The following is a 15,165-nucleotide window of genomic DNA, read 5'->3' on the forward strand; positions in this document are numbered from 1 at the left end:
GGGAGCATCCCAAGATTGCTGCAGTGAGCATCCCGGGATGCGGGAACTGAGCATCTTGGGATGCGGGATGCAGTGGACATCCTGGGATGCCATGGCAAGAAACTTGGCGCAGCTGCACTGAGCATCCCGAGATGGCTGCAGTGAGCATCCTGGGATGCCAGAGCATCCCGGCATGCCGTGGCAAGCATCTTGGCACAGCCGCACTGAGCATCCCACCTCCAAAGGAGGCTGCTGCTCTTTTGCGGGGGGGAGCAATTAAATAAGGTGACCCCCCAGCAAACGCCCAACCGGAAAGAAAAACCCCATTTCTTTGCTGATTTTATTCATTTCTTTATTAAAGCCTGATACAGAGGTGGGTGGGGAAGGGAAGAAAAAAACCCCAAAGCTCGCAATGTTGTTTATTTCGGACACAGAATTAATAAAACTAAACCAACCCAAACAGGAGGCAGCGCAGCCCCGGGCACGGCTGCCCCCCTCCGTCGTCTCCCCCGTTGATTTTGGGGTGCCCCCCACTCCGATTTATGTAAAAAGGAGCAAATTGGCAGCCTGATCGGATGCGCTGTGCCCCGGCTGGATCCGGCCCTTGGGTCTGAGCAGGGCAGAACCAGCCCTGGCAGAGGCAGGGGGATGCTCGGCCAGTTTGGGAGCAATCCCGGTGGAAACGGGGCAAGACGCGGTCAGCAAGCAAAGGAAAAATCAAGGGAAAACTACACGGATTTAACTGAAACGCTAAAAAAATAGAGAGGAATGATACTAACGCTAATTCATCAGTTAAACGATGCTGCTGGGCTGGTCCATAGAGTTTAGGCCCTGACCAGGATCCTTTAAAATAAGCCTTTCTAGAAAATTGTAAATCTTTATATAGGTTCTTTCTCGTATATACACACACACGCACACGGCCCCCGCCGCGGGCGGGAGCACAATCAGCCTTTAGAAATAAATTACAAACTCCCCCAATCGCTAGCATCAAATATACAGATCACTTCTTGCAGCTGCTTTTTTTTTTTTTTTTTTCTCATTTTTTTCTTGTTTAAGGTGCTTTTTGGCTCTTTTTTGGGATTTTTCTTTGGTTCTGAGCGAATCCTACCTGCAGAAGCGTTGGCATAATTTTTTTTTTTGGTGTTTTTAGCATGATTATCTTCATTGCAAATATATAAACCCCCTTGCTGGGCTATTTACATCCCGACCCCGGGAAATGCTGTGAGCGGCTGCGAGCGCTCGTTAGCTCTGAAAGTTCATCTGGGGAAGGGGGGCCGGGCAGGGGGGCTCAATGCCCGGGGGAGGCAGCGGGGCCGGGGGGAATGGGGGGACCCCATCCCGCCACGTCTCCAGCCCCGCCACGTCGCCCCGTCCCTGCCTTCCTCCTCTCTCCGGGCTCTGGAGTCTTCCTCCGGCTCCGTCCTGTGCTTGGTGCCCGGTCACGGATCCGGAGTGGCCTTGGGAATGGGACAGAGACGTGGGCCATGGGCCATCCCGCCCTGCCGTGGGGTGGGGGACGGCCCGTGGGACCCCCCCAGCCCAGGCAGCCTCTTCCCCAGCGGGCAGCAAAGTGCGGGCGAGATCACAGCATCCAAAATGTTAAAAAAAAAAAAGGAAACAAAAAAAAAAAGGGGAAAAAAATATAAAAAGGCTCCATTCACAGGGTGCGCGGGGGGGGGCTGGGGCTCTGGGGCCGTGTCCCCAAGTCCCCCTCTGTCGCCCAGCGCCCTGGGATGGCAGCAGTGGAGCTACAAGCGGGTGGGCGTGGGGGGCCGGGGGGCGGGCGGCAGCGAGCCCTTAGCTGGGCATCTGCACTTCGTTGTACACATCCGTGCCCTCCGCCTCTTCGAAGGTCACCACCACGTCGTCAGCGTCCAGCTGGAGGGATGAGAGAGGGCGTGAGGCGGGGTGGGGATGGGGACAGGGGCGGGGACAGGGATAGGGATGGGGATGGGAACGGGGATCAGGACAGGGATGCAGATGAGGATGGGGACAGGGTGGGATGGGGAGGGGTCAGGAATGGGGACAGGATTGAGGACAAGGGACAGTGATGGGGATAGGGACAGGGATGGGGGCTGGGATGGGTGTGGGAATAGCGGCAGGGGTAAGACTGGGGACAGGGATGGGGATGGGAAGAAGGATGGGGAAAGAGATGAGGATGGGGACAGAGATGGGGACTGGGACGGCTATGATGGGGATGAGGATGGGGACAGGGGCAGGGACAGGGATGAGGATGGGGACAGGGATGAGAACAAGGATGGGGACAGGGATGGGGATGGGGACACAGATGGGGATGAGGATGGGGACAGGGATGGGGATGGGGACAGGGACAGCACTGCAGTGGCTCCCAGCCTGTGCCGGGGCTACGTACGCATTTGAGCTCGATTTCCCGGAAGATCTTGGGCAGCAGGAAGCGCCGCAGGGGCACGGTGAGGATGAGGACGAAGGGCAGCGCCAGCGAGGCCGGGCTGGACTTCACCGCCCACAGCAGCACGAGGACGACGATCTGGGTGAAGGTGAAGAGGTGCATCCGCCAAGTCTTCACCTGCGGGACGAGGAGCCCAGTGGGGTCAGGGTGCTGAGTCCAGCACGCTGCACCCTTCCCAGGGTGCTGGGTGCTGGGGGGGCAGGACCAGTGGCCCAAAGAGCCCAGCAAACGTTCAGCACCAAAGGAGGAGGCTCTCTGGGGAGCCCCAAGCAATTGCAGGCAGCACCATGGGGTGCCACAGCCCAGGACACCCCCAGGCCCACGGCCACCTGGCCAGGTGACATAGGGTCCACTCACCCGGGTGACGTAGGGCTCCCTGGGGTGGTACTTGGGTGGCATCAGCAAGAGCAGGATGCGGTCGAAGAGCTGGATGCCAAAGAGGGAAGTGACACCCATGTAGAGGAAGATGCCGAAGAGCACGGCCAGCGGGATGTACTTCAGGATGGGCTCCATGAGGATGGAGACGCCTGTGGTGGAGAAGGAGAGGTCAGGGAGAGCCTCCAGCAGCACCCAGCCCTCGCCGCCTGGGTGGAGGGCACCCCCCCCAGCTCACCGATGAGCACGGCCACCAACAAGCCACTGATGCGCTGTTCCTTGACTTCCAAGATCTGGGACTTCTCGCCGGGAGCGGAGGTCTTGCTCATGACGGTGAGGGCGTTGGCGTGGGTGATGGTGCGGACAGTGGTGGCGCTGAGCCAGGGCAGGCCGAAGAGGGCGGCCAGCCCTCCCATGGCGACGATCAGCAGCAGGTCCAGGTGGAAGCCAGAGCCCTTCACCAGCTTCCTCTCGGGCTTGCTGATGATGAGGCTGCCGGGGACAGAGGGGACGCGTTGGTGACACAGCACCCCGGGGATGTCCCCTCTGTCCCCGACCCACCGGGCACCCCGCAGCCCTCCCCTCCTCAGACCCCCAAGGTCCTCACGTGGTGATCTGCGTCTCGAGGAAGATGAGGATGAAGACCAGGATGGCGGGCACCACGGAGGCGAACATCATCCAGATGGGGAAGCTGTTGTCCTTCCCCATGGGGTTGATAAACCAGCCCCGGGCAGATGAGTTGGTGACCTGCAGCCCTTTGGGGACTTTCAGTTTCTGGATGGGAGCAGAGATGGGGGAGTGAGGGGACGGGGACGGGGCACGGGGATGAGCACCTGGCTCCACGTCCCCGTGTTGGGGACACCCGTCCCCCCCAGCCCTGCCCTCCCGCTTCTCCCGGACCTGCGTGTACGTGTCCTTGATGAAGAAGTCAACCAGCGCCATGATGAAGATGGAAATGGGCACCCCGAAGTCCCCGATCAAGCGCCGGGCCTGGGGGGATGCCATGACCACATTAAACCTGCCTGTGGCTCCACCTGGCCGAGGGGTTCCCCCCCCGCCGCGTCCCCACCGGCAAAGACGTCCGCAGGAGCATGTAATGAGTTTGCACGGTCTCAGTGAGCCCCTTTCGGGAAACCGCACCCGCCAAGCCCCCATTTTGCCCCCAGCGCTGTCCCCGCCGGGGGCCCCATGGGGTGGGGGGGATGCCACCGTGCCCCCCCCGTCCTCACCCTGCCAGGCAGGAAAGCGCTGTTCTTGAACTTGCGGAGGAAGAAGGCCAGGAAGAAGGTGCCGGCCATGAGGACGAAGGACAGCAGCGCTGTGTTGGGCTCTGGCACCGTGGGCTTGACTTCAGGCTGCACGTTGTAATGCCGCTTGAGCGGGTGATTCTTGAAGATCTGGGGAGGGAAGGGGAGAGGGTCAGGGAGGATGGGAGACCCGCTAGCGGGTGGCGATGGGGGATCCCATCTGCACCCCTGCTGCCATGCTGGGAGCCCCGTGGCACCGTCCTCGTGGGCGTGTGGGTGCAGGGTGTGTGCCAGGGTGACTGGTGAGGCTGGGAGCTTGGGCATATGGTGAGCAGGGGGTTATTTTTAGGCTCGGGTTTTCCCCACCCTCCCTTGGAAGTGGGGCCGGAGCAGGGGCTAGGTGGCATGGTGGGGACGGATGAGCGTGGCCCTGCTGCGGACCATGTGTCACTCGGGGTACTGGGGGCTGTGCTGAGCTTGCAGAGGGGTGCACGGGGGTGCCTTGGTGTGATGGGGGTGCAGGGCACGATGGGGCATGTGTCCTGCCTGTCCCCTCTCCAGCACACGAGATGTCCCTGTGGGCACCCAGTGCGCAGGGTGACACTGTCCCATTGCTACCAGCCACTCGGGAAGGGTCTAAGCCAGGGGATGGGGAAGAAATGGGGGCTCTCTGGGCAGTTCCTGGGCAAGGACCATGTTTGCTGCGGCCCAGGTGGGACATCTGCCTGGGCTTCACCTCCCTGCCCCAAAATCCCCCTGTGGAGAGAAGCATGAGCCGGGAAACACCTGGGAAGGGGGAGAAAATGCTGGGAGATGGGCTCCATCCCTCGCCTGCATCCCTCGCCCGGCTCCCACTGTTTCTATGGAAACCCGGGTGATGACCACGATCTGCAGCACCCCCCCCTTCCCCACTGCGGGACCCCCGTGCCCCTCACCGTGACGAGCTTGAAGAAGGTCTCGTAGATGAAGATGAGGGAGATGAGGAAGGAGAAGATCTCCTGGGTGTAGCGGGACAGGTAGCGCACCAGGAAGCTGCCCTCGCAGGCCACCACCACCAGCACCAGCAGGATCAGCCAGAAGCCGATCCAGACCCGGCCCACGATGTACTCCATGTTATTGTCACTGCAGAACTGGGGAGCCAGAGGACACAGCCCCCATCAGCCCCCCGGAGCCCCTGGCATGGGCACCCAGGTGGGCTGGACCCCAGGGTCCCACGGTGGCCCCGTGCCTCCTGCCCGGGGGCTGGGGGGTGCCGGGATGGGGATAGTGGTACCCTGGGGTGGCAGGACCCCTGTGGGATCACCCGCCTGGCAGCACCCCGATGGCAGCGCCCGCCTGGCGTCGCCCGCGTGGTGTCACCCATGTGGTGTCAGCTATTTGGCGTCACCCCCACGGCATCGTGCACCTCGCATCCCCCCTGTGCCATCACCCGGATGGCTCTACCTGCATGATATCACCCATGGGCCATCACCCAGGGGCCATCCCACCAGTGCCATTCTGCGTGGGCCATCACCCCTGAGCCATCCCCACGTGCCATCACCCACGTGCCATCCCCTCATGGCAGCACCCCTGTGCCATCACCCGCATGGCAGCACCCTGTGCCTCTGCCAAGGCTGGTGGGGACACCATGAGCCCCCTGCGGGGACCGCCAGTGGTGGGTGGGGGGCACCCAGGGGTGCAGGGTGGCACCCACCGAGTAGAAGGCTTCCTCGAAGACGAGGAGGGGCCCCGAGAAGCCAACGACGAGCAGGGGCTGGGCGCTGAGGATGCTGAAGAGGATGCACTGCATGCAGGTGGAGATGAGCAGCTCCGACACCCCCATCATGCCCTTGGTCTTCTCACCTGGGGGGGGCAGAGCCGGTGGGTGCCGGCGGGCACAGCGCTGTGTCCCCCCATCCCAAACTCCTCGGCACCAGGATTAGGGGGTGCGATAACTCCCCCCCCCCAGGAGCATCGCCAGGGGATGGTGCTGCAGGCAGTGGCACCCCGCTCCCCCAGCCCCCAGCCCTGTGCCGAGCTGGGGGACGTCCCCCTCCCCCAGAGTGTCCCCAGCCTGTCCCCCTCATTACTCAGCAAGCCTCCAAAGGTGACAGCAGGTGACAGCGCCGCAAAGTAGATGAAGATGACGGCAGCCAGGCACTGGGGGCTGAGGGCGTCCTTGATGTCGCTCAGATATTTGGGGTACCGGCGGCGGATGTCCCGCACCAGCCCCCCAAAAGGTCGCCCCGTCCTGAGCAAGGGGTCGTCATCCTCCGTCGCCGGCGCCTCCAGCCCTGGGGACACAAGCAGGTGGCCATGGGGGGACGTCGCGTACAAGGGGGGGGTGTCCCACCATCCATGGGGCCGGGGGATCCCGGGGGAGCCGGTCCGGTCCCCGCCATACCCAGGTCTTTTAGGAAGCCCTCGTCCGGCGCCTTCGCGGGGGGCTGGTAGCGGCGACGGAGCAGTTCGTGCTGCAGCGGCACCAGGCTGCGAAGGAGCTGCTCGCTCGGGGTCTCGGTGGGCGGCAGGACGATGCTGGCCTCCAGGAAGTCCTCCACCCCCTGCAGCAGGTCCTGGCGGCCCTCGGCCAGGTAGGCATCCCGGCGAAAGACCTGCGGGGTGGCCCGGAGACAGGCGCTCAGCCTTGTCCAGCATCTCCTTGGGTGCTGCTGGGCACCCACCCGGCCCCTGAGCATCCCCGCAGGGATGGGGCATCACGGGGACATAAGGACATGGGGACATGGGGGCATGAGGATGGGCGTGGGGACACAGCGTCTTGGGGACAGAGGGCATGGGGACATGGGGATAAGGGGGGACATGGGGGACATAGGGCCACAGGAGTATGGGGACATGGGTGCTTGGACACATGGGGACAAGGGGACGTTTGACCTCAGGGGCATGGCCACATATGGACACAGGTGCATGGGGACATGGGAGCATGGGGCCACAGGGACGCAGAAGTGTGGGGACAGGGATTCATATGGGCATAGGGACAGGGGTGCATGGGGACATGGAGACCCAGAGGGGCGAGGACACAGGTGCGTGGGGACAAGGGGACACAGGGACATGAGCACAGAGAGGGACGTGGCACAGGTGGACGAGCCCTATTAGAGGGTGCAGCCCCAGGGCTGGGGACTTTGGGGTGCTCAGGGGTGCTGGTGGCGGTGGCAGTGCTGGTGGCGGTGGTGGGGGAGCCGTACCCTCTCGGACATCATGGTGGCAATGGCACGGCCGATCTCGTGGTAGCTGACGTGGGGGGTGTCGGGGCCCAGGACCACGAGGAGGAAGCGGACGGGCAGGGGCACGTCGAGGATGGCGTCCAGCGTCACCGCGGCCTTCAGGCGCACGAACGCCAGCGTCGGCTGCTCCAGGAAGGCTGCACAGCCTGGGGGGAGGATGGGATGGGACGGGACGGGGGTCACGGGTGGCCGGGCACAGGGACACGGGGACACAGGGACATGTGGACACAGGAGCACGGGGACACGGGGATACAGAAAAGTGGGGACACAAGAGCATGGAGACATGGGGACATCGAAACATGGGGACATTGGGATACGGAGACAAGGGGACACAGGGGTACGGGGACAGAGTTATTTGGAGACCAGATGACACAGAGGCATGGGGATGTGGGGGGACAAAAGGAATGGGACAGGGACACACAAAGACATGAGGACACAGAGGGACAGGGACACATGGACATGGGGGCACAGGGACATTGGGACACAGGGGCACAGGGGCAGGAGGGCATGGGAGCACAGGCACATCAGGGCATGGGGACACGGGGGCACAGGGGACAGAGAGACATGAGTGGAGAGATGGGACATGGGGACACGGGGCCCAGAGAGCAGCACTGAGCGGCAGCAGGCGGCGGCGAGAGCTGAGGACGGGGAGAGTCAAAAAAGGTGCAAGAAAAGCAGCGAGTGAGCAAGCAGGCAGACACCAAAGCTCCCGCTGCACACCCTGGCCCCACACCCACCGCCCTGACCTGTGCCCGCCACCCCAACCCCGCACCCGCAGCCCCACCGACCACTCACCCACGAGGACCAGAGTGGCCTCGGCATCCTCGGGGATCTTCTCGGGGAGCTGGGGTCCGGTGGCCCCGCTCGGGCTCTGCGGCGGGCACATGAATGGCAGGAGTCAGCTGTCTGTCCTTGGTGGCCGTCCCCTGCACGGGCCCCTCTGTCCCCTGCATATCCCCCTCCATCCCCGGGGTGTCCCCCACCATCCCCTACGTGTCCCCCTTCGTTCCCTGCAAGCCCAGCTCCCTCGCTACCACCTCTGCACCATCCCATGGCAATGCCTCCCCGGCTTGCATGTGTGCACACGTATGTGCATGTGCCTGCAAGTGTGCAGGTATGTGCGTGCATGTGCGGGCACGAGTGTGCATGTGCATGTGTGTGCAACTGCATGTGTGCACATGTGTGAGGGCGAGAGAAAGCGGCGTGCGTGGAAGTTCGTGCCTGCGCACTTGTGTGTGCTCATGCCTGCGGGAGTGTGTGCGGAGAGGTGTGCGAGCGTGCACGAGTGTGCGTCAGTGGGTGCATGCGCTCTCCGGAGATGCACAGCACGGGGAGGGCTGTGCGAGAGCCCGCACACCTCCTGGGGTGCCGCTGCCTGGTGCGTGCACCTGCGTGTGCCAAGGTGTGTGTGCACACATCTCTGTGTGTGCATGCACTGGGGTGCACGTGTGCATCTCCCAGCAGCCCTCCCTGCACCCTGGCTGGACCCAGCACCCCCGACCCCTGCCCCCCGCTGTCCCCTTGCCCCCCACCCAGCCCCGTCCCCGCTCGCCTGCTCGGTTCCGGCCAGCCTGCGCATCTCCAGGGGCTGCTGCTCCCGCAGCAGTGGCTGCTCCGTCTCTGCCTGGCTCGCGCCCGAGCGCTGCAGCTGCGCCGGCGGCAGGGTCACGGCCGACTCGGCCTCGCTGGGGTGCCTAGAGCAGCAGGGGGGTGGCGTTAGGCAGGGCAGCACCACTGAGCCCCCCAAAACCCCATAAGACAGCCCCAGCCCTGGGGATGTGTGGGGACCCCCAAACTGGGCTGGAAGGCAAAGCCAAATGGCAGGGGGCTTTTCCACCCTGTGCCAGGCTCCAGGGGGACCCGGACCCCAGGGTCCCCCCCACGGGGCCATCAGTCCCGGCCGTACTTGTGCTGCAGCAGCAGCGTCCTCAGGATGTCATCCCGGTCCTGTGGCTTGATCTGCCCCTCGTAGATCATCTCGTCGATGAGGATGTGGGCGATGGCTGGCAGCGAGGTGGCCGCCACGTCGAGGAGCACAGCACCTGCAGGGACAGCACCATCACCAGCCAGCCAGTGTGGGGTCCCTGCTGCCATCCCAGCCCCAGCCGGTGTCCCCACCTTTGGCCAAAGCCCGGCGGATCTCCAGGAGGCTGCGGTAGGTCAGGAAGGAGAGATGGGGCTGGCCCCAGTGCCCGGCTTCCTTGAAGTCCTCCTCCAGCTTGAGCCAGTGGCCAGCCTCCATCCAGCACAGCTCCTTCTTGCTGTCCATGACCAGCTCGTGCAGCTCCACGTAGCCCTGCAAGCCAGAGCCGGGGGGGGGGGGGGGGTCAGGGTCCCCCCGGCCACACCAGGGACCCCCAGGAGCCCCAGAGCTGCGGCCGCCTGTGCCAGCACCCCCCGTGCCCCGGTGTCCCCAGGGGCTGGTGTGGGGTTGGTCCGTGGGTGGCCACGGCCTGCCCACCCCCGGGAATGGGAAGGGAATGGGGGGTCCTGAGGCAGCACCCACCTCATGGGTGTCCCGCCGGGACACGGGCCTCCTGCTCCCTGCCGCCTCCAGGTCCACATCGGTCTCTGACAGAGCTGCAAGCGGAGCCACCGCTGCGTTAGCTGGTCCCTGCCCTGGCCCGGACCCCCGGGGTCTGTTGGAGGTGTCTCCCCCCATCACCCCCACCCCAGACCCAGCTGGGACTCGCTGGACGTGTCCCCCACCCATTGCCCCATCCCAGACCCAGCTGGGGTTTGCTGGATGTGTCCCTCCCTCACCCCCCGCCCTGCCGGTGCCCAGCTCCGGCCCCTCACATCCCCGCAGCCCAGCTCCCGGGGCAGGGTGACAGTCTGGGGACATCACCGGGGCCAGGCTGAGGGCAGGGTTCATGGCCACACTCTGCCCCCACCACCCTGCCACCAGCACAATCCTGACCCCAGCACCGAGCACTGCCCCTTGGACTGGGACAGGGACAGGGACAGAGACAGGGACAGGGACAGCACGTCCCCGGCCAGCCAGACCCCAGGTGCTAGACATGTCCCTGTCCCCATCCCCTGCCTACCTGCGGCCCCCCCCTGCGCTACCCATGGCCCCACAGGCTCCGGCCCTATAAAGCGGGGGCCGAGCCCCACGCCCCGCGGCCGCCCTGTGTGCACCGTAAATCCCGCAGCACTTTGCCTTTGCTGACAGTAAACACCAGCGCGGCTCCCGCCTGCCCGCAGCCACCCCGGTGTTGGGGACAGGCTCAGCCTGTCCCCCTGCACCCCTGCTAGGGACCACCGTGGTCCCCCCGCGGCCCCCGGCCAGGTCACCTGGCGGGGTGATGCCACAAGAGCTGCATCCCGCTCTGCCAACTGAAGGATGCTGTGCGCGTGGGAGCAGGGACAAGGCGCATTGTCCCTCCCCCGGTGTCCCCGATGGCGTTGGCCGTGGCACGTGGGCACGAGCCTGTCCTCGTCCCAGCCCGTTGCCACTGCCACCGAGCTGCCCGGCGCCAGCCAGCGTTCAGCCCCAAGTGGTTCTTGTCCTCACCCCAAACAAAGACTTTATTTATCCTCAATCAGCGGGCAATTACGCGCAAGTGGCAGCGGTCACCCCCACGGCGTGCCCTGACGCCGGGGTGACGGTCACCCCGCGGAGCGCGGGGCCGGGGGCAGCAAAGCCGGGGCGGGCGGCACGACGGAGGGCTGGGGGGGACACGCTGGGGCTGGGCTTCGGCCCCCGGTGCCCCTGCGGTCACTCACGCTGCCCTCCGCCACGGTAGCTCGCCTGTCCCGGGGGGGCCCCGGCCGCACGCCTCCTCCCATCCAGGTCATAGCATCGCCGCCGGCTGGGCAAATACTGGCTGCAAAACACACACCGCCGGGATGGGGGGGTCAGCGCCGGGCCCCCATGGGTGCCAGCAGCCTCCCCTCACTGATGCCGGTGGGGCAGCGTCCGGCCCCCTCCCTGATTTGGGGGACTCACCGCAGGGGCGTCAGCTCCTCGGCTCTGGCCCTCCACGCGTGCAAGGGGGACCCGGTGCTGGCGCCGGCCCCTGCGCAGAACAGGCGGCAGCGTTACCCTCTGACCTGTGTCACCCCGAATGGGGACCCGAGGGAGCCATGCCAGGAGCCGGTGTGGCCCAGGAACCCCCTCAGGGTGGCAGCTCCGAATCAACCAAGCTTTGGGCAAGCAGATGCTCTGGGGCACATAGACCCCTCAAACTCCCCTCGCCTCCCTTCCCTGGGGCTCTCGGTCACGGCCTCAAGGACCCCGAGTGTCCCCGAGCTCAGCCCCCTCTTGGGCACCCGCAGCCCTCGTGCTGGAGGTGGCACCTCACTGGCTCCAGGGCTTCGGCAAAGGGCGGCGCTGCCTTTGGGTGATGCGACCCCAAGGGCTGCGTGTCCCTGCCTGGCCAGCCCAGGCTCCGGGCGAGCCCCGCTGCCCGTGCAATGCTGGCACCCCTGCAATGCTGGCACCCATGTGATGCTGGTGCCCAGGCAGCACTGGCACTCATGCAACACATCTGTGCAACGCTAGTGCCCATGCAACACGTCTGTGCCATGCTGGCACCCATGCAATGTGGTGCTGATGCAACGCTGGCACCCATGCAATGCTGGCACCTATACAACGCTGGCACCCATGCAGTGCTGGTGCCCGTGCAACACACCTGTGCCATGCTGGTACCCATGCAGAGTTGGCACCCACAAAACTCTGGCGCCCATGCAACATGCACCCTTGAACCGCTGGTGCCCCTGCAGTGCTGGCACCCACCCGGTGCCGGTTGCTGCGCCGGTGCCCATGCGGCACCATCGCTCATGCAATGCCATCACCTATGCAACGCCATCACCCATGCAACACCATCACCTCTGCAACGCTGGCACCCGTACGACATTGGCGCCCACGCAATGCCATCCCCCATGCAACGCTGGTGCCTGTGTGCCCGCCGTCCCCCGGCACCCGGGGAAGCCACTCACTGCTCATCTCCCCCAGAGATAGGCTGGAGCTCTTTATGCCGGGGTCTTCGTAGCCTTCAGGGTCCAGGGTCCTCCTCATCCTCTCCTCGTAGGCCTCCTGTGGGACAGAGAGAAGGGGGTTCAGCGGGGACCAGCACCCCCAGCGCCTTGCCGGGGCTGTGCCGGGGGTGGGAGCCGGCCAGGGCGCAGCGGCAGAGCCAGGGCTCGGGGCCGGGTCACCCTACCTGGCCGGGCCCCTCCATGGCTCCGGGCTCGGCCCCCACCGCTGCCTCGCTGTGTCCCGGCAATCAGCCCGGCGGCACCATAACCCGGTGCTCTGTGGCGTTGGGGTGGGCGCGGGGGGAAAGGGAGAGAAAACGTTAGGAGAGGCGAGGGCAGCGCTCGGTGCCCCTGGGGACGTGGGGTTTGTCCCCTGGGACGGGGCTGGAGCTGGACACCAGGGCCGTTCCCGCAACCCCTGCCCGTGTAACCGGCTCCCCACGGGCCAGGAGGTCCCAGGGCCGGGGTCCCCAGGGAAGCGGTGCCCTGCCCTGCCGCCATCTGGGATGGGAACCGATGTCAGGTGACGGCAGAGCCCCAGCAGCTTCCCACCAGGGACGTGGCATCCCGCCCCGGCCCACCCGTGCCCACGCACGCCGGCCAGTCCTGCCGCGTCCCGCGCCCAGGGGTCGGGTCCCCTATGGCCCCACAGACATGGGCTGGGTCCCACACAGCCCCTCGCGTGTGGGTGGGGTCCCGTATAGACCCACGCAGAGGGGCTGGGGTGCCACGTTGCGGCGCCCGGGGCCCCCAGCAAGCCCCCGCAGCCCCCTGGCAGAGCGCTGGGGTGAGAAAGGGGAAACTGAGGCTCGGCTGGGCTCATGGGGACCCCTCGAAGCGGGACGGCACGAGCACCCTGCAACAACCCAGGGCGCTCAGCGGGGGGGAACACGACCCTGCTGCCCCCAGCTCAGCACCCAATGCCTCCGCAGCCCCCTGGGCAGTGGGTGGGTGCCTGGAGGTGCAGCCTGTGCCTGCCCCCCCCCGCACCCCCTGTGCTCCCCCCCGGGCTGCCCCCCCCATCCCCGCCCCCCCCGCAGCTGCCCCGGGGCGGTGCCGGGGGACAACCGCCAGGGGGCGCCCTGCCCCCGCACGCCGCCTCCCCCGGGGACCCCGGGATCGGGCCCCCCATCCCCCATATCCCCCACCCCACCCCCTGACCCCCAGCCCAGAGCCTCGGGGGTGGGGGGTCCTGCCCCGGGACCCCCAGCCCCCCCTGCCCCAGCCCCCCCCCGCGTGGGGACCCCCCGGGTTGGGGGACACACACACGGGGATCCCGGCTGCCCCCCGCCACCCCGCGCAGGGACCCCCACGGGGGGGGGGGGGCAAGGTCAGGCCGTGGGGGGCTTTGGGGGGCACCAGCCCCCCCCGATCTCACCAGGGCGATGCGGGAGGTCGCTCCCGGCCGGGGCGGCGGGAGCCGGGGTGGGGTCACCGAGCCCCCGCCGGGGCCACGGGATCCCCGATGGGGCGCGGGAGCCGCGGCGGGGCCACGGGAACCGGGGCCGGCTCCGGACCCGGCCTCCTCCTTCCTGCCCCGCCTGGCCCCGCAGCGCCGGCGGCCCCCGGCCCCCCGGCCCCCCCCCGGCCCCCCCGGCCCCCCCGGCCCCACCGGCGGCTCTTGCATCAGCCCGGGGCACCGGGCTGTGCCCCGCTGATAACGCCCGGCCCCCGCCCCGCTCCCCCCGCTGCCCCCCGCGCTGCCCCGGGGCCGGGGTGAGGGGCTGGGGGACGGCGGGGGACGGGGCACCCTGCGCCCAGGGCACCCGGAGCTGCCCGATCCGCCCCGTGCCACCCTGCACCGTATAGAGCCCATAAGTTCTACACAGGGCACGTCCAGAGCCCACGCCTCCTACGCCAGGTATCTCGTGTGCGCAGTATAGAGCCCGTTCCTCCTATACGATACACCCCATCTGCACAGTATAGCGCCCATACCTCCCACATCTTGTGCATGGTATGGAGTCCATACCTCCTACGCCATACACCCCACGTGCACAGTATAGAGCCCGTAGCTCCTATACCACATAGCCAACGTGCTCAGTATAGAGCCCATACCTTCCACACTATGTGGCTAGCATGATTCAGGACTGGACTCACGCCTCCTATGCCATGTATCCAGCGAGGCTCAGTATAGAGCCCATACCTCCCAAAGAACACATCGCATGTGCTCAGCATGGAGCCCATACCTCCCACACCATCCACGCAGCGTGGCTCTGTGCAGGACCTCCCTCCCGTAGCAGGTACTCAGTATGGAGCCCATACAGCCCACGCCATCCACGCGGCGCGGCTGGGATCCCTCACGGAGCAGGCACCCAACGAGGCTCAGTATGGAGCCCATACAGCCCACGCCATCCACGCGGCGCGGCTGGGATCCCTCCTGCGTGGGTACCAGCCTGGCTCAGTATGGAGCCCATACCTCCCATGCCATCCGTGCAGCGTGGCTCAGCTCCCTCCCGCCGCGGGGACCGCCATGGCTCAGCATGGAGCCCGTACCCCCCCGGCCCCCAGCATCTCCCACCCCAGCACGCCCCGCTGACAGACCCCACCCCACGCCGGGAGCACCCCGGGGTGCTTCCCCACCCCACCTGGCCCCGCCGCGCCCCCGCCCCCCCCCGTCCCCCTGCTCCCAGCACCCAGGGACACCCCGAGGTGCCGCCGCCCCCCGTGACCCCGCACCTACCCCTGGGGTGGCTCCGCGACGCCCCTGCTCTCGCCGCCAGCCCCTGCCTGGGTTCTGCCTGCTGCTGCCGGTGGGGAAAGAGCCGCGCGGCGCAGGGGAGCGTGCCCAAATGCCCTGAGTCACGCTCACCTCCCTAATCTCCCCCCCCTCGGGCTCACCCGTCCCCCCCGGGGCCCCCCGTAAACAAGGTTATCGGGGCGCAACATCTTGCGACGTCGAAGCTGCGCCCTGCCTGCCGCCTGCCCGCCGCCT

At 66.4% G+C, this 15,165-nt stretch overlaps 1 protein-coding gene across 4 annotated transcripts; it reads right to left on the reverse strand.

Annotated features, from left to right (window-relative positions):
- Nucleotides 1-382: 382 nt before the first annotated feature.
- On the reverse strand, nucleotides 383-15,069 carry SLC4A1 (solute carrier family 4 member 1 (Diego blood group)). 4 transcript variants are annotated; one of them, XM_087770460.1, is made up of 22 exons: nucleotides 14,914-15,049; nucleotides 12,419-12,510; nucleotides 12,195-12,291; nucleotides 11,203-11,272; nucleotides 10,980-11,080; nucleotides 9,757-9,830; nucleotides 9,369-9,546; nucleotides 9,157-9,292; nucleotides 8,803-8,944; nucleotides 8,046-8,121; nucleotides 7,212-7,396; nucleotides 6,413-6,623; nucleotides 6,099-6,302; nucleotides 5,723-5,871; nucleotides 4,965-5,159; nucleotides 4,012-4,179; nucleotides 3,683-3,772; nucleotides 3,390-3,556; nucleotides 3,021-3,274; nucleotides 2,765-2,934; nucleotides 2,351-2,524; nucleotides 383-1,857 (listed from the first exon to the last, which is right to left on the reverse strand). In XM_087770460.1, exons 2-22 carry the CDS (start codon nucleotides 12,434-12,436, stop codon nucleotides 1,777-1,779), a joined length of 2,940 nt encoding a protein of 979 aa, XP_087626586.1. In that variant the 5' UTR covers nucleotides 12,437-12,510; nucleotides 14,914-15,049; the 3' UTR covers nucleotides 383-1,776. The 4 variants fall into 4 exon arrangements, with proteins under 4 accessions (XP_087626586.1, XP_087626587.1, XP_087626588.1 ...); XM_087770461.1 differs by lacking the exon at nucleotides 14,914-15,049 and adding an exon at nucleotides 13,612-13,753; XM_087770462.1 differs by lacking the exons at nucleotides 10,980-11,080; nucleotides 11,203-11,272.
- Between the last annotated feature and the right edge of the window lie 96 nt (nucleotides 15,070-15,165).

Source organism: Nipponia nippon, unplaced genomic scaffold (genome assembly GCF_047370975.1).
Source record: "Nipponia nippon isolate SJK-2023a ecotype South Korea unplaced genomic scaffold, ASM4737097v1 scaffold_32, whole genome shotgun sequence".
Classification (NCBI taxonomy): domain Eukaryota; kingdom Metazoa; phylum Chordata; class Aves; order Pelecaniformes; family Threskiornithidae; genus Nipponia; species Nipponia nippon.